The following is a 26,017-nucleotide window of genomic DNA, read 5'->3' as shown; positions in this document are numbered from 1 at the left end:
CACTTGTCCAGCAGCGTGGCCACTTCCAGGATACAGGACCCCAGGTGCCAAAATGCCCCCAGGCAAATGATAGGCTCAAATTGTCTGATAGTTAGCAAGTGAAAGAGCTGCAGTCACTTCCTGAGAACCAGTACTTATCTGCCTGAATTGTAATCTCTGCTTGAATTGCTTCTGGGGGACCACACTGAAGCCATAGGAAGCAAGGATTATAAAACAATCTTCCCCACTGCTTGTGCTGAGATTTATTGTTTTATTTTTTAATCAAAATTGGGTCCTGCTGGGCAAACTGCCTTACTGGTACACACAGCAAGAGAGCTCCTACTCTTAACAGTTCAGAGTGCACTGCTTCAATATCCACAAATACCTGCTACAGTTATTTTTACTGGCAAAGACTTGTAGAAAGATACAGTATAGAGTTTCTGGTCACTTTAGAGCAGAACTCTCCAAAACAAACAAAGAAAAAGTGAGAACAGTGTGTGTTTATAAGCTCCATTGAAAGGATGCTAATGAAGTGTCCTCTTGTCTTCAAAGTTACACCAGCTGCTGCTTTAGCTTTGTGCAGTAGTTGACTTAGATACGGAGAAGCCTTTCTTGCTGGCACTGAAGAGTAAATCTTACTTAGTGTAAGCTGCTCGACATTGCTTCCGCATTTCTCCTGCTGCTGAATCGCGCACATCTTTTTTTTTTCTAATGCTTTGCTGTTTTTTGAAAGTATTATTTTTGTTAATATACATGATTTTGGAACAGAACCTTATCCATGCAATGCGTCTATTTTATATCCTATATTGCTGTCACTTTCCCCTCATTGCTTCCAAGTAAATTACTGGAGGAAGCTTTCCTTAAAACAGAGAAAGTGAGGAAAATTCAGTAGACTGAAAGTCTGTCAGGTTTGTTTGGCTTATGTAATGTAAAAGGAAGCCTTCCATCCACTAGGATGTCTGCATTAAAGTTGACATGCTGTTTTCTGTTGTCTGTTACTTCACATAAATAAAAGGCTTATTGACACCCAAGCTTTTCTTGGATGGTTTCAAGGGAAATCAAATGCCTCTAAATACAGGGGTTAACATCTGGAATGTTACACTCTTGTGTAGTGCACACCAGTGAGGATCAGAAGGAAGAATACTGAATAATTAACTTTACTTTTTCATTTAATCAGAATCACAGAATGGTTTGGGTTGGAAAGGACCTTAAGATTCCAGTTCCACCCCCCCTGCTATGGGCAGGGACACCTCACACTAAACCATGTCACCCAAGGCTCTGTCCAACCTGGCCTTGAACACCGCCAGGGATGGAGCATTCACAGCTTACCTGGGCAACCCATTCCAGTGCATCACCACCCTTACAGTAAATAATAGCAGCCGGGTCCATGGTACTTATTTATCTTTATACTAATAATCTGTTTCTTCCACTGCACATGTATTGCCTGGAATAATAATAGCTATTTTCTTGAGGAGCCATTTCAGTGACTTCTTTATTCTAATTTTCTAAGACAATATTTTTCAATATACAGATGCTGTAAAGTACTCATAATTCATGATTTAGTCAACCCTGTTCCTTAGGCTCTGCTTGATGTACACAGTGCACAAGCTTTGAGATTTTCTTTCATTCAGCAGGAAATCTAACACCAAATATCTGTAAATACCTTTGTAAACAAATCAAATGAGTGGTGTTTGGTTTTGTTACTGTTTTATTTTGTATGACAGGTTGATAAATGAGATGTGATCTGTAAAGCAAAGTGACTGGGACAGATGTAGAGCAGCACAGAAGCAGGGGACAACTAGACAATGCTGACTATAAGTGTGATGTTGATGGCTTGGCTATTCCATTTTTTTCAGGATTCTGCCAAGGAAAATTTGTGTGATTTTAACTTTTAAAAGGAGAAATTCTAGAACCTAAAGTGTAAGTCCTTATTCTTCATCCATGTTAGGATTAGGTGCCTTTGAAAGAGTAGTGTGATCATTATGTCTTTCCAGCCCACAGCATCTCAGCCTGTTTTATTCCACTGGCTGAGTTAGTGACTCAGTATCCTCAGTAGAGGATACACACTCTCTGGATTTCTATTAGCATTAGTGTGAGAAGCAGAGGCAAGTAGATTGGCCACATTAACAGGCTTATCTTAGAATCATAGAATAGTTAGGGTTGGAAAGGACCTTAAGATCATCTAGTTCCAACCCCCCTGCTGTGGGCAGGGACACCTTATGCTAAATCATATCACCCAAGGCCTCATCCAAGCTGGTCTTGAACATTGCCAGGGATGGAGCATTCACAACCTCCCTGGGCAACCTATTCTAGTGCCTCACCACCCTAACAGGAAAGAATTTCCTTCTTATATCCAATCTAAACTTCCCCTGTTTAAATTTTAACCCGTTACCCCTTGTTCTATCACTACAGTCCCTAATGAAGAGTCCCTCCCCAGCATCCCTATAGGCCCCCTTCAGATACTGGAAGGCTGCTATGAGGTCTCCATGCAGCCTTCTCTTCTCCAGGCTGAACAACCCCAAGTTTCTCAGCCCGTCTTCATACGGGAGGTGCTCCAGTCCCCTGATCATCCTCATGGCCCTCCTCTGGACTTGTTCCAACAGTTCCATGTCCTTTTTATGTTGAGGACACCAGAACTGCACACAATACTCCAGGTGAGCTCTCACAAGAGCAGAGTAGAGGGGCAGGATCACCTCCTTTGACCTGCTGGTCACACTCCTTTTAATGCAGCCCTTCTTTGATTCTTCTCCATTAGAACATTCTATCAGTGAATTCTTACCGAGGCACCTGACGAGTGAACTGATGCAAGCATTTGAATGTAAAAATCCCTAGTTTTAGTTTAGCTTCATTTATAAAAAGTGCCACACTGGCTTGCATTTCTTCTTGAATGCACAAGAGAAATGAAAAGTACAGCTGGGAGCAGATCAGCTGTAGAGAGATCATAGAGTCACAGAATAGTTTGAGTTGGAAGGGACCTTAAAGCTCATCCAGTTCCAACCCCCTGCTGTGGGCAGGGACACCTTCCACTAGAGCACGTTGCTCCAAGCCCTGTCCAACCTGGCCTTGAGCACTGCCAGGGATGGGGCAGGGATCCCCCACACTCTGGGTATGAGGCAGTGTGCTGATGGAATTCCAACCAGCAGCCTTCTGGCTCCGGGGTCATCTTTGAAGTTCTGAAGAGACTACCCGTCTTTGAACATAGTTTAATACATTTCTCTCTTCCTCAAACAGAGGTTTTTCCCTTAGGCATTCTATTTCACTATTTCCATGGTAAAGCATTTCAATGAGAAGAGTATTACATTATTTCTTTACCTGAGGTTGAGCCCTTTGTCTGCTGGGTCCTTGTCTGTGAAGCTTTAGTTATTTCTGGTTACCTTTTTGCTGACAGGTTGGATCACTTTAGTGATGTGCATGAACTAATTAGGAAATTGTGTTTCAAATGAAAAGTGGGATTTCTAGATAGGAGAAAAGCTCCTTATCCCGAAGAAACTGAAGCATTGCAATCGCCTAGCAAGAGCTTTCACTTGAAAAAATCATCTTCATTTGAAACTATGGCGGAGACATAGCATTTTCCTTTTCTTCAGTGCAATAGAGGCTTGTGTCCTACATATGCCAAGATATGCGGTGATGATGCTGTTTGGAAAGAATCACAGGCAAGATATTCCAACTCCCTTTTCTTTGTAGCGGTCTCTCCTGTGTGTTATGAGCATTACAGTAGAGCCAAGAGGTGGATCAGGGTTTTTCAATGTTTCATGTGCATAAATAATCTGTGGTGCAGCTGCTCCCTGACCAGACGGCATCCACGTGGAGGTTTCACAATCCTGTTTTGTATGCTTGTCCTTGTCTGGTTTGCACATTATGTTCTCATTCAAAGAATGTAAGTTCTCTAGGACAAATGCTTTCATGCCTATCAGTACAGAGCTGAACAGGGTTGGATCCTGGCTCTCAATTGGGGATCTCGGCTCTATTGTGATACAAATAATAAGCTTAATGCTTAATGAACTTGTGGGAGAGAGATATCTTTGTTAATTATTCAATAGCCTTATCTCTTAAATTAGATGCAGTCAGTGAAGCTCCCAGTAAAGATTCAAAACTTCCAGCAAGGTCTCTGGTAATGCTGAGGTAGAGCAGAGCCAACATACTTAACCTGTTGGAAAAGGTGGGAAGGAAAAAATGGCAATCATCTTTTGCCTCACTGCCCAGGAAGTGGGAGGAACGTGAGGCTGTTGTTGAAACAATGAAGCATCAGAACAGAGAAGCACCAGATTTACTTTGCAGTCCTCCTTTAAAGGTTCTCTAATTCTTAATGCAGTTTTATAGTCAGGACATAACTGTCCTTTTGTTAGATAAAGATATAGGTGATTGTTGCCAGCATTCAGAAAGAAGGTCTGAACTGATTTAAAGGCATCACAAATTCAACATTAGGAATGAGCTGAGTGGGTAAAATGAAGACAGAATTCCTTTTAATCATAGTTCTTGTGAAAAGTCTGCAGCTTTGTAGCTGTTCAGCCGCATTTGACTCAGCTTTCATTGTTTTGTTCTTTATCAGTTCTTCCCGAGCTGTCTGAAAACTCCTTCAAGTCCATAGGGAGGACTTAAAACATGAAGGGAGAGAGTTGGCTGGCTGCTTGTAAGCAAGCAGTCTGCAGTGATTTTTGGCTTTAAAGGGTATTAAGCAACATCCAACACATGATTTAAGCTCATTCTGAGGAAATATCCTATAATTATATTAGTGAATTAGATTTCACTGCGTGTGAAAGCTGTATGGTATATTCTATATGGGTATTGTGCAAATACTTGGCAAAGATGTAGCTAGGATTTCAGTGTAAGACACTGAGCCCAATTTTGCCTTAAATGATACATGCTCCCAGTATCCATATATGTCATTGAATGCCCTGGGGAACTTTGGCACAGCAATTTGGGGTTTGAACATGCGTTTTTAAAATTTAATTTTGAAAATCCTGTGTAAAATTTCAAACCTGAAGGGTTTAATATTTTTTGTGTGCTGCAAGACAAAGCTTTTCCCATTTCATAATTCTTTTTGTCTGCTAAATACACAAATACACTCTTGGTAACACTCAAGCCTGGTTTTTACTGTAGAATAAAGATGTATCACAGACATCACTGTGGATTTATTTCAAACACTGTCATTTAAATCACTGATTTTTAATGATGTGCTACCTAAGACCCCAGGAAACTTTTATTAGAATAACTAATTTTAGCCTTGTTTTACATTAGGTTTTTAATTATAAAAGGCTAATTGAAAACCATGAGGATATTCCATCTCTGTACACATTTACTTAAACTAATACAGCTCTGCCGTACATTCATCATATTCTTTAATGTCCATACTTTTCCCTAATGGCTATTTTTTGCTCATGGTTTATGTCAAGCTCTGTTTGAATGGAAATTGACAATTAGAATGTATAAAATAGCATTGTAGATGTGTTTTAATTTCAGAAACTGCCTGAAATCTGCTGGACCCATGAAGAAAGTAAATGCATTATAATGTATTTTTAAGTGCTGATTTGTCAAGGGTCTGTAGCTTATAAAACCATTTACTTTGGATCACCACATGCTGGAAGATGCATGCACGACATGATGCAAAATCCAGTGATACGATGCACATCCAAGCACTGTTCCTTTCTGGCAAAAGCTGTTAGATTATGCCTAAGAATATGCGGTTCTTCCCTTGATAAATCCTTCCACTGGCCCATTCTTCTGATTCCTCTAAGAAGATTTATTCTTTTGAAGAATGTTTGCCATTTTTTGAGGCATTTTCATCCTTTGAATTGCTTTCTTGGATTAATTTTAGTCCTCGCTTATGTTTCATAACAATGGCTAAATTGCTTGAGTAGTCTTCATTTACATAAGCTATTTCATATTTTACAAGGCCTGGTATTTTCACTGCAGCTCTATAAATTGCCTTAGATCCTTCTCTGGAGGTGTAGCTTTTAGGTGATGGAGACAGAGCAGCGAATGTATTGAGAATATAGTTGTGGCAGGGCAGGAAGTCTCAGGTCTGTGAATTTTCTATCAGAAAATGTTCCTTCACAAGAATTACTGTTTTCCAGAAAGGTGTTTTGTTTGCCTCTTTCTTTTGCATGCTCTTTGTTACATGTTAATTGAGCAGAAACAATTGTGGATAGACTATACAAGTACATTCTCTAAGCTTAACCCCAGTTTGAACTTGGAAATCAAAACATGTCTGTCTCCTTAGCTTTTACTGGAGGAGTACTATATCAACAGGAATTCCAAAGATGGTTCTGGGGGAAGTGCAAAGAATTGCTCAGTAAATGGGTATGAGGAGGTATCACTGGCTTTGAAAACAACTATAGGAGGAGATCCCCAGAGATAAGAGTATCTGGGAATTGTCATGTTCAGAAGGCCTGCCAGGTCAGGAATCAGAGGTCACTTAGTGAGTGATTAGTTGTTACCTAAGCCTTAGTTTGCCATGGGTTATCAGGGCATAAAAACCTTCCTAAAAGTTGCTGTACATTTCAGTCTATTATTGGAGGTTGCACCCAACTGTTGGAATTGCTTGTTTTCTGTGAGCAACAATTGTAAATTACCCAAAATAGTTTGCAGATGAAGAGACACAATGTGCTGTCCATGAGCTGGGTATTAAACAGTGAGGCTGGTTTGCTAACTGAGCTATTCACTTGGGATACCGTGGGTTGGTGAATTTGTACTTCAGCTGGAACTATCTTAGTACTGAAGTAAGGTAAAAGAAATAACAGGGTAAAGATTAGCCTCAGATTAGATGGCTGTGATTTATCCTTCAGCTTTTGTCCCAGTTTTACAGCTGTGACTCTGGGGTTGCTAAGCTGGAAAAGAAAAGTACTTCTTTACAGGAAAGTTAAAAACTCATAGATAGATTGTAGCATGTCTGCTCTTTCTTCCTTCTGTCTTGTTCACCCTTTCAGTTGGGTTGAAGGAGGGACTGAGGCTGATATTACAAAAGCTAACTTGGTGGTATATTACTTGGAGGGTCATTTTTCAGGAATATGGTGTAAAGGTTGATTAGTTTGGCCTCGTTTGGAAAGGAGATGGGGGAAGAAGGGAAATAGTTTCCTTTTCCTGTGCAGAAGACTAATGGTGCTTACATCAATACAGAGGGGGGAAATAAAAACTCCTTTGATAAAATAGTATATTAACAAAGTGGAGTGGGGAACAGTCTCCATCTCTCCACAGCACTTTAAATTGCATCAGATGATGAAAGAGCTATTTACAGTAATACATCCAAGGTGTATATTGATCTCTTTCTTAAAAAGGCAAGTCGATGTGAGGCACTCAGGGATGGTTAACTGGGACCTGTGTTGCAAGCAAGGAATGCCAGTTCAGGCCATTGTGATTTCTTTCCATATTTAATGAACCAAAATGAAATTCCTTATATATTTGTTTTTAAAATATCACTTTCCCCCAACTTGCCATTTATAATACACTGTCAAAGCTATACTCTGCTTCCCATGGGAAATTTATTTCCCTCCATTGTATGCGCCCAGCCTCTTATTGTTACCCTTGAGGCGCACAGGGCTGCCCACATGGCTCTGTTTTGCCTCTGGGGAAAGGGCAGTAGTGTGTTTTGTTCTGAGAGAGGTTTCCCATACTTGCAGTGGCAAAGAGGAAGGGTCTGGCAGCTGATTTCTTGAGTTACATACTCAGTTCTAAATCCTGGATGTAAAATGCCAAATATTGTATGTCCTCTGACTTCCAGAACTCATCACTGCCCTAGTGATCAAACTGTTATGCTTTAAACATTGAAAGCATTTATCATACAGTCAACAGACAAAATGAGTTTGTATTTTTAGCTTTAGAAATGTCTGGATGATCTGGAAAAGTCTGTGTGATACCATCAAAACTTTTAATCTTAAAACAAGGCTTCGAAAGTCATGGCCTGATCTGTGGTTAAAGGGTGACTGAGGAAAAGCTCTGGTCTTCCTGACAATATGAGAAATTGTAATTGTGCAACCTTCAAATTGCCACAGAAGAATTATTGGGATGTAAGTTGTTTTTTGAGGTAGCTAAGAGTTAGTTATAGTTAGATTTCTTGACCTTGATTCCAGTGATATTTGCCCCTTTCTCAGTTCCCAAATCGCTGTACATCTTCCAGCTGTGTTTGACAATGTAGTTCTGTGTAAGGCTAGTGAAAACTTACAGAATCATAGAACGGTTTGGGTTGGAAAGGACCTTAAGATCATCCAGTTCCAACCCCCTGCCATGCGCAGGGACACCTCACACTAAACCATGTCACCCAAGGCTCTGTCCAGCCTGGCCTTGAACACCACCAGGGATGGAGCATTCACAGTTTCCCTGGGCAACCCATTCCAGTGCCTCACCACCCTCACAGTAAAGAATTTCCTCCTTATATCCAACCTGAACTTCCCATGTTTTAATTTGAACCCATTACCCCTTGTCCTATCACTGCAGTCCCTGATGAAGAGAAAAACTTGTGTTTGTTTCTTTTAAAAGATAAATAATAACAACCACCATCATTCTGCTCTGCTTTACCTGTTTCAGGGCAGAAGCCTGCTGCTGTTGTCTTTATAAAACTGATGTATCTGTGTTTTATAGGGAGGAGAACAGCAATAAAAGGGGTGTAACAAGGGTGTTACTGCTGTGACTTGGGGTTGTGGCAGCATTAGACGTTATCTAGACATGTGCTACAAATGGCCATCAGCATTGAAAGGAATTCTCTGGTGACATCAGAAAGTCAGGCTGCTACTAGCTATGTGAGCAGAGCTAAGCCTGCGTGGAGCAGTGTTGGTGTGCTCCTGCCTGTGACTTTGCATGGCCACATTCATTAACACAAAAGCAGGTAGATGATGAGATGATTTCCCTTTCACAAGTTCTGTGGGGTGAGCAGACAATGTGAGATAAAGGTCTATATTTACTAGTAAAGGTTCAAAGCAATCCAAATGAGAGAGGGTAAAGTCACATGCAGTGTGCTTAGGGTTAATGCAGAGCCCACCTGAGCTGTGCTCAGAGCTCTCTGCTATTGGCTTACAGCAGGGGAGGGAGGCAGAGGGAGAAAATCCAGCTTAATTTAGGCAGTGACGAGTGGGTTGCTGTGCAGGATGCTTCACTCCTGGATGTCTGGGGTGATGCAGATGCTAAAAAAGGAAGCACATTTTCTCATCTTATCTTTGCAAGCAAGGTGTCATGGGTGGCAGCTCAGCCAGCCTGCATCTTTCAGTGAGGCTGCTTAAGGGGCCTTGGGGAGAAGTCTTAATCGTGTGTAATATTACAGTGCTGTGATACTTTCCCTTGCCCTGTCCCCCCACTTCTCCATGCTTTTGGGCTGGCTGACTCCACATCACAGCCCTTTTGTCCGGGCATTGGCATTTGCTTTTGTATCTGGACATATCAAATATGACACCCTATTTTATTCCAGAGCTGTAGATTAAATATGTTAAGATATATCTTCAGACTCAGCAGGCCTAGCCAGACTATGTGAAAGAGAGAACAGGTATGTGCAGCATCTCTGGCAGGGAATCAGGGGAGAAGCTTTTGCTTGGCTAAAAAATGCTGCTGTCAGGGAATGCTGTTATGAGAGAGATCAAATTCAATTTTCATGCACAATGTCTGAGCAAGTGGACGTTGCTTAGGGAGATTGCAGCTACTGGCATCACAGGCAGCCCAGGGAGACCAGGATTTGGGTAACTATATGTCCACTGCTCTCAGGTACAATCGTTTTTGTTCCCTACTTAGGATTGATTTTGGGGGAATACATTCTTTTCTTGATATTCCTGGATAGCCACCTTCTGATTTGGTCTTTCTGAAGTCATAGTGCAGTGCTTATATTGAGAAACAGCTGTCATACAGCTGAAGATTCTGGGCATGGACACAACATATATGAACATGTGTCACTTCCCATTTCTTATGAGAATCAGTGCTATTGAATGTCTAGTCTTAAGTCTTCCTTCAGCTCAAATGCATTTCCATATAGTGTCTTTTGTGGTATGCTTTTCTTTAGCTCATAACTGCATATGGGAGCAGTACTGCTCACTCTGCTTTTTAACCAGTACACTGCGCTTTCCTCCTCCTCCTGATCTTGGCACAGCTGAATGCATGGATGTGCAAGGAATGGGAGGAGGCAAGAACCCGGGTTAAATGACGAAAGCAAAGCACAAGGAAGCTCAAGGTCAAGGTGTGCAGTTTGTTAGGCTCTGGTATGAAGCCAGAGAGAACCATGGTGGGTGCTGCTCTGGCATGGGGTTGTGAACCACTGGTCTTACCTTATGGCCCTTTTAATTGCAGCATGTTCTGGTTGCAGGTTAGGCTGATGCACGTCATGTTTAGTGGGATACCGAGATCCTGCCTGCATATGCTGTGTGCAGATGACATTCAGCCAAAGGCTTTAATGTGCCTCATGCAGGCCTGAGATCATAAATGGCTTTTATTTGTAAAGTTTGGATGAACAAATGGTCTTTTCTTAGCCCAGCCTAGCCCTATTTGCTTTCTATTTTAGGACATAATGATAATTGCTAGCTTTTCATCTCTATGCCCAACAGTTTTGCCAGAGTTAAAATCAGGTTTAGTTAAAAGCCATCTCAGCCTAATAAGACAGTACTGGGATGTTAGTTTACTTTGATTCCTGACATTTGATGAATCTGATACTAGCAGAATGGAAATAATGATGTTAATTTATTCTTGCAAAGCACTTCAAGGAACCCAGAAAGAGTAATTAAATGTTATTGTTGCTATAAAATAACAAAAGCATGTTATCAAGCTCTTGTATCGCACATGAAGAGAAGAGTAAGTGTGGCTACGTCACCTTTGGCTTACAAAGAAGCAATGGTTCCCTACTTCCTCCATGTAACTGGCTTTGGAACAGATCAATATAGAGATACTTGACTAGGTGGACCATTTGTGTAAGGCAGTGTTTCTGTTCTCACTGCTTCAGAACTCAGAATCAAAATTAAGCCCTTTAAGAATCCTTTCTTGGTTCCATATCAGAAATTTCAGCTTCTTGGATACAGCTGAGAAAAAGCATGGAAAGTGTAGCAGATTTTTCAAGGGATTAGTGTAAAAGGGAATGCATCACAGTTTGACAGGACCCCAGGTCAGGAATGTGGAAGCTGGCACACTAGGGAGAAGCAGTAGTGCTAGGAAACTGGGAAATGGGTGCTGATTAAAACTGCAGTTCAGCACTCACTGAGACTGAAGGAAGGATTCCATTTAGTGTCACAATCAGAAGGCAAATCGCATGTTTTTAGGTTTAGCATAAGAAAACAACGGCTGGAAGGGACCTCAAGATATTATACAGTATCCTCCTAAAACCAAAGGCAAGATCAGCATACCATAGCTATCCTGGCAGATGCTTGCTTGTCCCCTCCTCAGCCCTATGCTGGAAATTCCAGGGCCTTCCTTGGTGACCTGTTCCAGCCTTTGCTGTTATTACAGCGTGGCACGGAGCCTTGAACTGTCACAGAAGAGCAGAGGGATTTATTACATGGCATCAGTGCTTGTCATTTCATGATTTCAGTTTGTAACATTTGTCCTCCAGAATAAAACCCTGGTCTTAGGACATCTTGGGGTTGCTTTTCAAGTCCAAGTTGTGTTAACAGTCTGTGACTTGCATTTTATCACAAGATACCACAGTGCTTTGAGAGCAACACCACTGACGGAAGGAGGGACCTGCTGCAAATGGTGACCTGGAATGCCGGAATGCACAGCATGTATTTGGGGCTTTTTTTTGCTCATTATGCATCAAACAAAAGTCAGGTCCTTTAGTGTCTAAAGGAGTGACTCTCCTCTCATTGTCAGTTGTGACAATAAACCTGGGATTACCCTTCTGCAAGGTGTGGTGCTTCCTGGGCTCTGAACCCATGAGGTGATGAAGGGTTTCAGGCTGTACCTGTTCAGTCAGTGCAGCCAGGCTTTAACTGTTCAGATCACTCTGATCCTGTTGGTCTCCTTTTGTCCCTATTTGTTGGTGTATCAGGCATGTGGAGAGGATGTTACGTTCACTAAAGGAACACCCAGTTTGAGGATAATAAAATACAGAAAATCCTTTGTTCCAGGCTGTCTCCTCTGTGGTTTTCCTGTGTGCCTCAGCTGATGGGCATTCCTTTCTGCTTCACTGGTCTTCCAGGCCTTCCCTCAGTCCCTCTGTCCCCTGAGGCTGGGCACAGAAGCTGTAGCACAACCCTTGCAGCTCAGTGCTGTCTGCCACATCAGTCTCTTCAGATCTTACCGTGTGCTCAATTGCCCCTTACCAGGAAATCTCTTGGAGTATTTTATGTTTGAATAGAGAGGCATGAGAGCTTGGGGCTGAGCCGAAGATCTCTGATGTGACACGAGATAATGCCGCGTCCTCTGAGACAGAGGACATTCAGTGCTCCTGGCTTCAGGTTTGCATTCTGCCATTAAAGAGCCTTTCAGAACCGCAGTGAAAAGTATCGACTGCCAAGGCAGTACTAAAATCCCTGAGTGGGAGTCCTTATGCCGATTAGAGACCATGCGAACCAGTTGCCCACAGCTGCATGTGGAAGACAACGTGCCCTGTCATGCAACCTACACTGCTGTCACCGTTGCCTTTGGTCCTCCCTGAAATAGTCTGTATCCCTGTTCCCGGCTGTGATGTGCCACCGCCCAGAGCCGGGAGAGACGTTGGGCTCTGCTGCCACCCAATGGGGAAGTGCAGCATCCTGATGGTGCTCGCTCAGGTCTTCTTGGCTTCGTGCAAGCAGTCAAGATCTTGCTAAAAGCAACCCGAGAAATAGCACTGATTGCTTTAGAAGACAGGAGCTTTTTGCAGTGATGGTTTCTGTAGCTCTGTCTTGCCTGGCAGTCTTTGAATCATAAACAGCATGAAAAACAGAAGAGTTACTTTCCCTCTTCTACTATGTGTCTATTATAGGCGTAACTATCTAGTTGGCATATATTATAGATGATAATTGAATCTTTGTACAGGACCTGGGAAGTGTTTGAGGAAAGGAAGCTGCACCTTTGCTTTGCTGTGTAATGGTCCCCTTTGGTTATCAAGTGTTGCAGTGGCTGATGAGGGTTAATGAACCAAGTAACTGACAACAAATGCTTTTGTTTGTTTGTTTGCAGATTGTGCTGGCTGTGGAAGAGACATAAAAAATGGCCAAGCATTGCTAGCTCTGGATAAGCAGTGGCACCTGGGGTGCTTTAAGTGCAAGGCCTGCGGGAAGGTCCTAACCGGGGAATACATCAGCAAGTAAGTAACCTTTGTGTCTCTTCTTCACTCTTGGCATGAGTTCTTGTTGCTAACGGAGAAGAGCTGGCAGCAAAGTTCACCTGTCAAAATCCAGGTCTCACCACCCTTACACATACACCAGAACCTTTGTTCCCAGTGAGAGCTGAGTTGGGAAATGAAACTGAGACATGCAACTAAAAGGTGGTGTTTAATCATTGTAGTCTGTATTTAATACCAGTACGGAAGGGGATATATCTCCATGCTCCCATAAAGGATTAGGTGAATTCCTGCATGTGTTTTCTGTCTTAGCCAGATGCAACTTTTTCTGCCATTTTGCTTTCCAAAATGTGATTTTTGAGGAAAAAAAGTAGAAACTTGTCCATTGCTTGCATTTGCTAGAGAATAGAGTAAATGTGATGTGATTGACCTGACACTGCGCTTCTCGTCTCCATATACAAAGGTAATGAGAAGGGGTTTGAGCAGAAGGAAGTGTAGAGGAAAAGAATAGGGAAAAGTAGTGTAATGAAAAAATAGAGGGAATGAAGATACAGTCTCTGTCACCCCCTTCAAACATGTAACAAAGAAAGGAAATAAGGAAAATGTGTTTCACAAACCTGTCATTAAGGGGTGAATAACATTAATAAAAGGTAGCATCTGTAATTTCTCAAAAGAGAAATCCTCCTAAGCTGACCAATGTTTCCACTTTTACTTTATGTTCTTTGTTCATACTGAAAACCAACATAACTTTACACCTGCTGCTTATAACTGCTTATACTCTCACAGACTACCAAAGATTTTGTTGCTGATGTGGACAAAAACTACCTGCCTATAATAAAGACTGTGATCTCCTCTCGTCCTCATGGACAAACTCCCTAAAACTGCACCACCTGTAGAGTCTGCTCTAAAAAATGAGATCTACTTCAGTGGTTTGTACTGGATGCCTTTCCTTGACAGAAATTTAAGGAATAATTCTAAGAGGCGCTAATGAGAATATGGTGGGGCTTTTCCCTTCTCTTACAAAATACTTCCCTTGAATTCTTTCCCATTTGCCTATCGCTGTGTGTAGGAGCTCCAGACGGAAGACAAAGGAAGAGTGTAAGTCATGCTGTAACCTCTTTCTTAAAAGGAGGTTTGTAATTTGTGGATTTCCTGTTTCAGAGATGGTGCTCCTTATTGCGAAAAGGACTATCAAGTTCTTTTTGGAGTCAAATGCGAAGCATGTCACCAGTTCATTACCGGGAAAGTCCTAGAGGTAGGTATTTCAGAAACTAGAGTTGAAGACCTGGGCCATGTAACATTATGTCTTCATGCAACTGCAGAGAATATAAAACTTCTCTTAGTAAAGGGTGGGTTTTTTTTTTGCTGATTTTAGAGTAAAGTTGCTGAATTTTTGGAAATACTTTCAACATTTTAGCTTTGCAGTCATCAGGAAAAGTATGTGATGGGGAATTAATTGCACTAGTTTCTATGAATCTGTGTTTCCTGTGGTTCTGTTTTAATGGGGATGTGTAAAATCTATTGCACTGTTTATTCTGTGTCAATTTGATGTATTTATAGAGGTAAGTTGGGTACTGGAAACACCTGTGAGAGAGAGAGAGAAATGTGCTAGCGAGGTAAATTATACATTCAGAAACAAGAAGGCAGAAACCATCAGAACTATCTCTTTTGTCGACTTTTAGTTGGAGTTCTCAGTGTTCTCACTGAAACTGTCCAAATCTTTTTAGAGATGTGTATTTTCTGTTGTTAGCACTGATCTCCATCTCCCATGGCTGTGATGGATTCCAGTTCCCTTTGAACTGGAATCCTTGAACAATGCATGGATCCCTCTGGGTCATCATTGAAACGTTTAAAGGGCAAAAATGCAGGGAACCTTCCTTGTCACACCATCACTGAGATACGAGAAGCAAAACTGGTACCTCTCATCCCTGTAGCAAACTCTGTTCTACGGAAAGAACTTAAGCTTTGAGCTCAGGTCTAGGGGTGGGCTGTATAGCTTGGTTCCAGCTTTAGTGATTGAATGATCTTATCAATACATGGAAATAAAGCGTACTAAGTTCTGGGTAGAAGTAGAAATCTTCCTTCAGTATTTGTGGCTTTCATTGATTATCAGGGCACAACCCATGATAATACAGTAGATGGCAGCAGTAGTTCTCAATATCTAAGACCAAACTGCTGAACCTGTAGAACTACTTATATAGTGAGTCTTCATCTCAGAAGCAGCTCAGCTGTGCACCTGGTAGGCACACTCTGCATAGCCTGTCAGAAAGGCCAAGGTTTGAGTTCAAACTCTGAGATTCAAGCCTTGAGAGGATGGACTCTCTCATCCCTCTGCTCAGCTGAGAAATGCATTAAACAGTACTTACTTTGCTAATGCCCACATACCATGGTAGAATGCTCATTTTTCTAGGCCATGGATCAAACAACTTCCAATAGCCATGAAAATATGTAAGAAAAATATCATGTGCATTTAAGTCAGCTCAGATATTTCTCATGTATTATTTGGCACACAGTCACAGATGATAGATGAGTGCATGCCAACACAATAAATGTGGTACGTATCCAATGTGAAATAGATATCGCAACTGTCTTGAGCATACTGGGTACTTTAACACATCATTTCAGGCAATGTTGTCAAGGCAACAGAGATCAGTGTTCTTCCTTGGCTTTCTCCAGCAGAAAGGCATCTTTATTTATGAAAAATCACCAACAAGTGGTAAAAAACATTTTTTTTTTTTTTATCAGGCAGTAATGGCATAGTAAAAGTGGGGACTTTCACATAGACTTTCCACTAAGCTACTGTTTTCATAGCTTCAAGGCTTGCCTGTTGAAAGATGCCCATCAGATCCTAATCCTGCAAATTTCTGTGTACAAATGTGTAACTCCACAAATATAAGTAAACTTTAGCACATATTGTACTATCTGAAAGATGCTGGCCTAAGTAATTTTTGTCTAATGTGGCTATCACACACTATATAAGTAATCCTCCAGGGCTTAACTCTGTCAACGAGAACTTTCCATTGACTTCAGAGAATAGTGAATCCTGATTGTATCCATGTATCCTTTGCTTATCTAAAGTCTCTTACAAAACTTCTATGTGGTATTCTTTGAGTTTTGCAGAAGGAAGACATCAGGGCAGAAAGAGGTGGATATTTTGCATGAAATCACACAGAAAGCCCAAGAATAAGAATCAGGTCTTTCAATTTTCACTTTTTTTTGGCTCTTACTGATATGAACAGGATTTGATCTCGTCATCTAGAGATGGAGATGTATATATCAAATCCCTCAACCATCCTGCTACTCTACCCATTGATTTTTATAACACTACTTGCTTCTTATTAATTTGGAAATAAATGGCCATTGTGTGATTACTCCTGGCTGTGCATAGCTCGAGTTCCTGTTCCAAGGGTCTGCTGCCTGCCCTGTGATCATCTCCTGTGCGCACTGTTGAAACTTGCACCCCACCTTGTAAGCAGTGGCCTAATGCCATTTCAACAGATGGACCTGAAAAGGGAAATGCCAGGGCACCAGAAGGCTCCCTTGACTTCAGCCTGCAAGGTCAAGTCCTAAATGTGGATTTGGTATTGTAATTTATGCTGAGCTTTCCCTGATTTTAAGGAGGAGTAACTTAAGATGCGCTATTTAATGGGAAGGAGGTTTAGTACTTGTAGGTAGTGTTACTTTAATGTGCCAGAAGTTTAGGGTGTCTCCTCTGTGGTGCAACAGCTCTGAAAGATGTCAGTTCTGAGACACCTTGACTTCTGAAGTTAGAAAGAAATAACAATAATTATGAGGGTGAAAGCACAAACAGCAAAAGCTGCTATGGTTGCGTAAGGAGACCGTGTCTGTGTTTAAAAGGCAAAGAAGGTGAGCAGAACAGCCTGTGAGGTTCTTCAAGTATTGTTTTCAGAGCTAAAAGCCTGTGCTGTGAGGCGTTAGGAGAAGTTTCTACTGATACTTTTCATGTGAATGAATTTGTTCTAAATAAATGAATAACAAAGAGGTGACAGAACAACATTGCTGGTTCCCATACGAACTATAAGTGATTTATTCAAGCAAAGCCTGTTTATGTTGTTCAAGCATGTGCCTTCTGCCAGCACTTACCCATTTAAGCAACTTTGTTCATGTGAGTATTTGTCTTCAAATGCTTCAGTTGATTGACTTTCAGGGGAACTTGGTAGCCTACCTGTTTAAGTAATTTATTTAAGGAGATGTAGGCTTATAGCTCCCATGAAAACATTGCGTTTCTCTGCAAAGATCCATGCAGTACAGAGTTCATTAGGTACTTCAGTTATACTCATGTTTCTTGTCCTGTGTTCTTAAAGCAGTACACCTTATAGACTGAGAAACCATGTAGAGAATCTCTTAAAACAAGCAGAGGTTTATTTCAATTCCATTCAGAAATGTTAAATGAAAGGCTAACATATATTCTTCTGCTGAATGAAATAATCAGCAAGCCTGTTTCCATAGTCATTAAGCAGGAAGTACGAACAAAACATGCAACTGACTGGATTTAATGATGCAACCTGTACTGCTAATACAGGTTGAAGTGATGTAAGTTTTTAGACACTTTCATAAATGAAGCAATTAGTGAATTGAACAAGCACTTATGATGGCTCCAAATTATTTTGGTGGCATGGTAAAGCTGTGGTAAAGAAATATCCCTAAAGAGTATATTACCCTTCTGTTTTCATGGCACCAGCTATTGTTTGGGTGTTTTGCAGGTTGGGGAGACTTTGCTCTCAAGCAGTATCTCCTAGTTCACACCATCATTGTCATCTTCATACTCCATAAAAATGCAGGGGAAAGGCTACCCATCAAATGAGAAGCAGCACTGGAGTTTAGAGCCTGCTTTGTTAGTTCTGCGGTCTGCTCTGTTTGTGTTTCATTTTACTGCTGTTACAATAAATGAGAAAACATGAGCATGTTTCCTGAATGTCCCAGGTGAACGACAAGAAAAAGCAGAAGCACGTGCTGTGATCACTTGTCCTTTTAGACAGGTCTATACACACCACAGGACCGTTTTGATTATGGAAAATGCCTGTTGAGAGATCAGACAAGGGTCAGTGGACAGGGCCCACTGTAAATTCATCAACTGCACATAGAGTGTGTCTGAAGCATGATAGCACCCAAAATGCTCAAATAGAATAAAGGGATACAAGTGGGAGAAGTCAGGCATCCCTGCCCATGGCAGGGGGGGTGGAACTAGATGATCTTAAGGTCCTTTCCAACCCTAACTAGTCTATAATAAGTGACTCCAGCACTCTGCCTGCATTAACCTAAATTAGACTAGGATAACAATCTCAGTGTAACTAAATGTTTCTGACAAAATTAGACTATTACCCAGGAGGCTGTATAAATTCTTCAGAAGCGGTGGAAGTAATATTTAATAAGGTCCAGAGAAAGAGAGCACTAATTTCGTACTCAGCAGATGCCTCTCCCCAAGGGAAAAATGTTCCAAGTTGTATCAACATCAAATAATGACACACGAGTGATGAGAAATGGTCCTGCCTCTGCTTGGGCTGGTGTTCTTCCCCCTTTTCCTTTTGCAGAATGGGTTGGCTGAGTCCCTGCGGAGTGGGTTTAACGTGCAGGGAGGATTATTTCCTTGTTGTGGTGGGTGTGTGCAGGGCAATGCGAGCAGAGCAGAGGAGCAAGGCGCAGCGCTGGGTGCAGTGGCAGGAGCTGCATCGCTGAGAGCAGGAGCCCTCTGCGCATCGCTTCTGTTACGGCTCCGAATCGGAACGGAGGTGGAGGGAGACCGCCCACAGAGTTAAGAAGGGAATGGACTTAGACTGAAGAATTAGGATCAGAAGGTAAAGCCCTTCCTGTGAAACTAGATCTGAACTGGAACGGGTCATAGCTTGATTTTGTGGGGAGAGGGGATGCACTTTGTGATGTGATCAAATAGTTTGCTAGTGGTATTTTAATAGGGTATTTGTACTTTTGTTCCTGAGCACTAGAAGGAGTATTCTAAAAGTCTGTGTGTCATTCTGTGGTTTAGGTAAAGAGAGCACAGCTAACATACTTTTAAACTGCTAGGAAGAGAAGAGAATGGCACAGAGCTTGGGCAGTTTCTGATTGCAACTGATTGCTTATGTGTGGAGGAACAATGCAATCCTTTATCTCAAATGATTCTTGATATAGTTTGTGGGCTCTCTTGATCACTTCTGGAGATTTGTTGCATAGAAATAAGATTAGAGTATGTTTCCCATTTCCCTGTCTTTTTGCTGAGAAATGTGTTTTATCAGTTAATGTAGAACGCTGATATTTTTGAGGGGTTTTTTTTCCCCTAATGTGGGGTTGGTTTGCATAAAAATGGGGAAATGAAAGGTTTAATAATAACTCAAGATATGGGTAAATGCTTTAGACAGGTTGTCTATGTAGCTGGGTAACATCGTAGATTTTACTTACACTACCTTTCCCTGATGAAAACTATGCTGGTGTAATTGCCCAGTGCAATTGCACCTTGCACAGGGTCAAACCCAAATATTCTTCCAGGAAAATAACCCAAATTTCTTCGTGTAAAACTCTTTCCGAGCAGAATTTTGGTAATCTTCTCCCTTCCCCACCCCCCCGATTGAATTTGGCAAGAGGGATATTTGTAGTTGGGAAAGACTTCACATATAAAGATGACAAAAGAGTATCAGAAGTTGTCAGAGCCCCAACAGAAGTTCAGTTGCTATGGCAGCGGAATCACAAGGCATTAACTTCTCAGCAGCCGTTTGGAAACGGTCCTCTGGTCAATTTGAACATCAATAGGAAAGGGAGGAATGTTAAGAGAACACAGGGATGGTGAATGAGAAGAGCAAGTTGTAACAAGTGGTTTGAAAAAAACAACCAGTTAAAGCTTCCTTATTGTCACAAAGGGATCTGTGAAATCTTGCAGGTGCTTATAAAAATAGGGCTTATGTGTTGAAATTGCTTTCGTGAGTACAGTGTCATTGATTAGAATGTGCATTTCCTAGCACAGAATCTGTCGATTTAGTTAAATATTCTCTAGTGTGTTTCTTGCACCAAATATTACTGAAAAACTTTAGCAGCCTGGTTAGAAGTCTTCAAAATGACATTTCAGGAGAGGTATTTATTAATATAAAGTTTACAGCAGCCTTTGTGATACATGGTCATTGCATGTATTCCAGTAACACATAACAGATACTTAAAACAAGTAGCTTTTTCATGTCTTAGAGGTACACGTAACACATACCAGGTTTTACTAGAAGGGTAACTTACCTAGGTGACTTTATTTTTCTTGTTATGTAGCTGTATTAAGAATTCAATTGCATGGCTATCACTGCAGAACACATCTTGTTCTCCCCTTGGAGCAGTCTGCTTTAGGGAAAATACAATACTCTGTTTACATTTCATAGCTCCCATTGCTGCTTCTGTTCATCTTTTAAACCTTTGTTTGTGGTAGTGCTGCCTGCTACAATCACCCCCAGCAGAGATATACAATTAATAACGGTCCCTGCACTGAAGTACTTACACTGAAAACACAAGGTCCTCCAGTGTCACAGTGCCACTGTCAGCTGGGATGTAGCGATAGGGCAGTGAGCATGCACTGTGTAACAACGCAGTTATTTCTGCCTATTACTTTTTCTGTCCCCTGGACTGAAATGACAATGAAAAATGGATAAAATGGTGAAATATAACAGTGAAATGGATAAAATATTTTGCAGGATTGTCATCTTTCATTTTTAAGTCCTAGCAGTGGAGAGTTTGCTCCTGACTTCTGAAAGAGCAGGGTAGGACTGAGAACTGTCCCCCATAAAAAGTCGTTGTTAGGAAGAATGCAGCAATAACATGTCTGAAACTCGAGGAGTGGAGAAGAGCCTGTTTGGGCAGGTCTGTGGCTGTCACCTATTTGTAACAGGCTCCAGCCATCCGGCTATTGTGCTCAGTGCTCGCTCTGTGAGGATGTCCCCAGTCCTTTGTCTGCTGTGACAGGGTGCTTTCCTGGGTACACAAAATGAAAGGAAACAAAACAAACCCAAAAGATATGCCTGGAATCTCTAGGGATTGTGAAGTTCACAGAATTAACACCTGCCTTTACTGAGCAGGTGCTTTACAGGTGAGGAAATGTGATACACAAGAGTTTTTTTGTGGATGATTAAATGTTTAAAATGACCACCTGGAGCACTGAATGTGTAGATCTTAATTACATGCCCAAGCTGCACTAGATCATACAGGTCTAACAGTTCTCTGTTAGATACCTGGGATATATCACATTTATTACAAGCCATTTTCTTTGTAAGAGGGACAAATAGCACACAGCAAGAGATGCACCTTTTCATCACAAAGCAGTGTATACTCTGCCATTTAAACTGTCTGAAACAAGCTTGGGACATTTTGTGGTTTGCAGAGGTCTCTGACATAAATCATTTGAGTATGAGTTTAAATGTTAAGAAATTGACATTTACATGTAGGATTTGGAGAGAGAGGTTTGTTGTGCGTACAGATGGATCTGCTGTTGCTTTGAATTCTGTAAAGTAGTTGCATCTTGGCTGGAAAATGTTCTTTTCCTAGCAACAAAGAGAATAAGAACTGAGTTAAAAACTTGAAGCAGACTTAGCAGCATCCTTGAACTATTTTGCTGCTGTTAAGACAACAGTCATGGAGACCCTGTGCTCAGTTGGATACTGGATGGCAGCAAGTGATGTTAGGTATCCTCTTCTACGTTACGTCCATCACCTCTTTACTGTTCAGCACCATAGTAATATCGTATCATGGTTATTTTGTTGTCATAGTTAGAATCATAGAATCATACAATAGTTAGGGTTGGAAAGGACCTTAAAATCATCTAGTTCCAACTCCCCTGCCATGGGCAGGGACACCTCACACTAAAGCATATGACCCAAGGCCTCGTCCAACCTGGTCTTGAGCACTGCCAGGGATGGAGCATTCACATACTCCTGGGCAACCTATTCTAGTGCCTCACCATCCTAACAGGAAAGAATTTCCTCCTTATATCCAATCTGAACTTCCCCTGTTTATGTTTTAACCCGTTACCCCTTGTCCTATCACTACAGTCCCTAATGAAGAGTTCCAGTAGTAACTAGAAATCTGGATTTCATATGGAGTCAAATCCCTGTCTTTTGGCTCTGACAAATGCACTCCTATATGATGTTGTGCCAGCTAGGACTCAGAGATATGCTTGCATAGTTTTGCATCTATAATTGAAAATCACATGTATCAGCAATGAGAAAACTGAGAAATATGACAAAAAAATGGACTTCAGCCAGAAATAAAAAGCTCTGCTTTTAGCAGAGGCCATGTTGGTGGTCTGAGGTTTATTCAAAGTTACTCTACTTGAAAAAGAGACAATAATTTCACTGCACAAACAGAGAAGGTTACCTTGATGGCCTCTGATTTTTCCATTTGAAGTTTAGTATAACACTTCAGCCAGAACTACAAAACTGGAATTCCTGAGAAATGCCTGGATGTAGTTAAATCCAGGCCCATAATTCTATATGGGTTAATAAAGGATAAAACCTCTTCTTTGGACTTTTTAAAGCACTGTTGGATCAGAGTAGTCAGATGGCATGACATTTAGGATCAGTTTGCTACAAGAGCAGACTCTACTCAGTAAGAGAAAGATACGCCCTGCTCAATTCACTCTTAAGGTGTTTTCCTATTAGAACAATCTGTGAGTCTACCAGGAACATGTTAGGATTAATTGAGTGCTTCATGTCTTGCTTTGTTTGTTACAGGCTACCTTTGGTTTATATTCTCTGGTTGTTTTCCATAAATGACCTGTGTCTGACCACATGCTTGGTTTCTTTCCTCATCCTTTACCCTTTGCAACTTTAATTTCTCTGTTGTCCTTGGGACACTCCCTCTGAACTGAATGCAGACAGCAGGATGGAGACCAGCCTTTGCTAAATTGCATGCCAAAGGTTGCACAGTTCCTGAAACACCTTTCTGACAGAAAACTGGAAAGGCAGTTTTGTGTTAGATGAACAAGAAACTCAGCTACAGTTATTTGGATCTAGTGGCTTGCAGCAAGGAGGTCTGGCAGGGCTGGGAGTCCGAGAATTTGAGTTCTCTGCTTGGCTCTGTTTCAAGCATGCATTTTGATCCAAGGTGAGTTGCTTCATCTCCCAAACTCTCATCTGATTCATTGTTAACAAGGTGGTTTGCACTTGCCCACTGAATAGGTCAACATGAATTTTGCCTAGTGCTACACTGACCTGTTTTCTCCCATACTTTTCCCATACTTAGTGCCCCATTGCAGAGCTAGACTCTGGGTGTGTATCAGTTCTGGTGCTGATGGAGCACACCAAACCCCAGAATGTCTCCTGGCCTTGCACTTGAGCTGTCTCTCTGAACCACAAGCCACATCAACAAAAGCTCCCTTCTAGCAGCAGAGCCCCTGCTACACCAGGAACTTTGCTGCTTAGCCAAGGTCTCAGTGAACTTATTTAACTCCATTGGAAACTTTTCCAGTGTAACCTTTGACTTTGACTGTAATTACTCTGCTGGTTTGGTCCAGACCTGTGCACACTAGGAGCAGGCTAATGCATGTGTAAAAGTTTCTCTAGATGTAAGGCCCACTGGAATGGATTTTAAGATCAGAGGAACTGCTAAGATCATCTTGCTTGACCTTTATTCAAGTATCACAGAGCTTTTCCCTCAAAGCCAAATGAAAGCTTATCCTTTGGGAAATTATCCTGCCTCGTCATGAAGACTGCAGAGTGATTATAAGGCCAAAGATTTTCTTTTTTGCTGCTTAAATTACCTTTATTCTTTAGAAACTTTACCTTATTTTGAGGTTAAATTTGTCTAACTGTAACTTTTAGATGTCATAGTTTTTTCAGTGGCTTTTAATCACCTGTCCATTGTGAACTACTCATCTCTGTAACCTCTCTTTGAGTAATGACTTGACCTTCAGGTTCACAGCTGAAGGCTCATGTTGCTTTGGTGGTTCTCCACTGGATTCTATTCTGTAAATCCACATGTATGGACTCGTCAGTGTTCTAATGGTGATGTTGCCGTATCTGTAGTCAAAAGGTATTTTCTGCTTTTCTTTTATGTTCTGAATGATCAGAAGAGCCAGCCCTTTCAGCTACGCTGAGAGCATTTTCTAGGGTGTTATTAATGATGATCTCAAACCACTTCTCTCAGTTGCTGTTGCCCACAACACAGCCCTCAGTCTCACAGGGCTCTGCTTCCTTGATTTGCAGCTTATTGTGTTAGACTTATACTTGTTGGGTTTAGGTAGCTTAAGCAAACCTTGTCTTTGAGTCATCCCCAAGTTTACCAGGAAGGATTTTATGTTCCTGTCTTGGCCAGAAATAGAGGTACCTCATGCTGTGAGTAGAAGGAAGTCATCTCAGAGGTACCTGGCTCAGCAGAGCCTCTCCTGCTAACACATCCATCTGGCAGAGAACTGCCTAGCCACAGTTTTCTTAAGACTCTTGAGTCCAAATTATTCAAATCTCCTCATTTGTAAATGTTGACTCATGGCAAACAGTTCAAAAAGCCTTGCTCAATAAACAGGATCAAACAGGAAAAATCTGTCTTTCAGCATTGTTAAATACAGACCGAAAAGATACACCTCCTGAATACTCCTGCCTTGTCTGTGCCATCTTTCATCATTTTTTGTCTGCAGCTAACAAGGGATTTTTGCCTCAACCGTGATCAGTTTTCTTTCTTATTTTTTCCCCATCATGCTTTAATAAAGACTCCTATTGCCTTGAGCTTACTGTTCACAGTTATTTCTTTGGTAGCTTCAGCTTTCTTATTGGTTGTCTTTATTTCAAACTTAATCACTTACTCGTTGCCTTGGTTTTTTTCTTTGGTTTGTTTTTTTTAGTTAATAGTATCATGGTTCCTATAACTTTCCTATGCCTTGAGCCTATGGACTATGATAACTTTGCTGTTTGTATTTTAGAATACAGAATTTTGGACATTAGTAGGTTGTCTTAAAAGTTCATGTTTTTACGATTACTTTAAAATCTAGGAATATGTATGTTCCTTTAAATTTCCATGTGCACATTTATATATATATATGTGTGTGTGTGTGTGTGTGTTCAAGGCCAGATTGGGCAGAGCTTTGAGCAACCTGCTCTAGTGGAAAGTGAACCTGCCTGTGGTAGGGGGTTGGAACTGAATGATCTTTATGGTCCCTTCCAATCCAAACCATTCTATGATTTTATAGCGTGTGTAATATTGCTCTTTATTTTTGTCTGTCTATACATGCAATCAAATCATGATCAGAATGAAGATGATTGCTAATCTGGGGGGATTGCAAAGAGCCTTTTTATATTAGAATGAGGTCTCATATTTATTACCTGCTGTCAGGTGCAAGACTTTCTGATTTATTAAATAATTCAGTTGGTTTTTTTAATACCCAAAGGAAGCTTGTTACTGACCTTCCTAGCTAAATCTTGGCAGGCTGAAGTCAGCTATAGTTCTAATGATGGGATAAAGGTATTTCTAATTAAATAAACTAGTAGTATCTCAGTCTCCCAGGATACTTTCCATTGTTTTGGAGATACTATTGCACTAGTGCAAATACAATTTCACTTAATGTGATATGCTAATATATATCCATCAAGCTCTGTTATTAGAAGCCAGACGGACAGGTCAAGCCGTTAATAAGTCACTTCATGCACAGAGTTAAAAGGAGAAACGTGGTTGTGTTTCACACTTGAACTCACACATTCCTGATAACTTGGTGGTCCTGTTGTCACCTAACAAAAGAAAACATGAAGATGACTCAGGAAGTGGGAGATTCCTGGTGTTAGGGAAGATTGCATATTGTATGCATCTAGTACATAATCTATTCACAAGACTCCATGCTGTCCTTTGACTTGGACCATATAATTAATGCTCAGCAGCAAACCAAATAAGGGTTTTGCTTTCCTTTCA

The 26,017-nt window shown here is 41.2% G+C and overlaps 1 protein-coding gene across 7 annotated transcripts in view; it reads left to right on the top strand.

Annotated features, from left to right (window-relative positions):
• The window catches only part of ABLIM1 (actin binding LIM protein 1), a 186,545-nt gene that overhangs the window by 107,700 nt on the left and 52,828 nt on the right, over positions 1-26,017 (top strand). For all 7 annotated transcript variants that reach the window (XM_057420946.1, XM_057420941.1, XM_057420940.1 and 4 more), the window contains exons 5-6: positions 13,042-13,168; positions 14,306-14,399. In XM_057420946.1, coding sequence (XP_057276929.1) covers positions 13,042-13,168; positions 14,306-14,399 — 221 coding nt within the window. The remainder of the gene's footprint in view (positions 1-13,041; positions 13,169-14,305; positions 14,400-26,017) is intronic.

The sequence above is a fragment of the Pezoporus wallicus genome, unplaced genomic scaffold (assembly GCF_028554395.1).
Source record: "Pezoporus wallicus isolate ANWC-B61680 ecotype Strahan unplaced genomic scaffold, APGP_CSIRO_Pwel_v1 contig_3365, whole genome shotgun sequence".
NCBI lineage: Eukaryota > Metazoa > Chordata > Aves > Psittaciformes > Psittacidae > Pezoporus > Pezoporus wallicus.
This window is presented reverse-complemented; position numbering and strand designations above follow the sequence as displayed.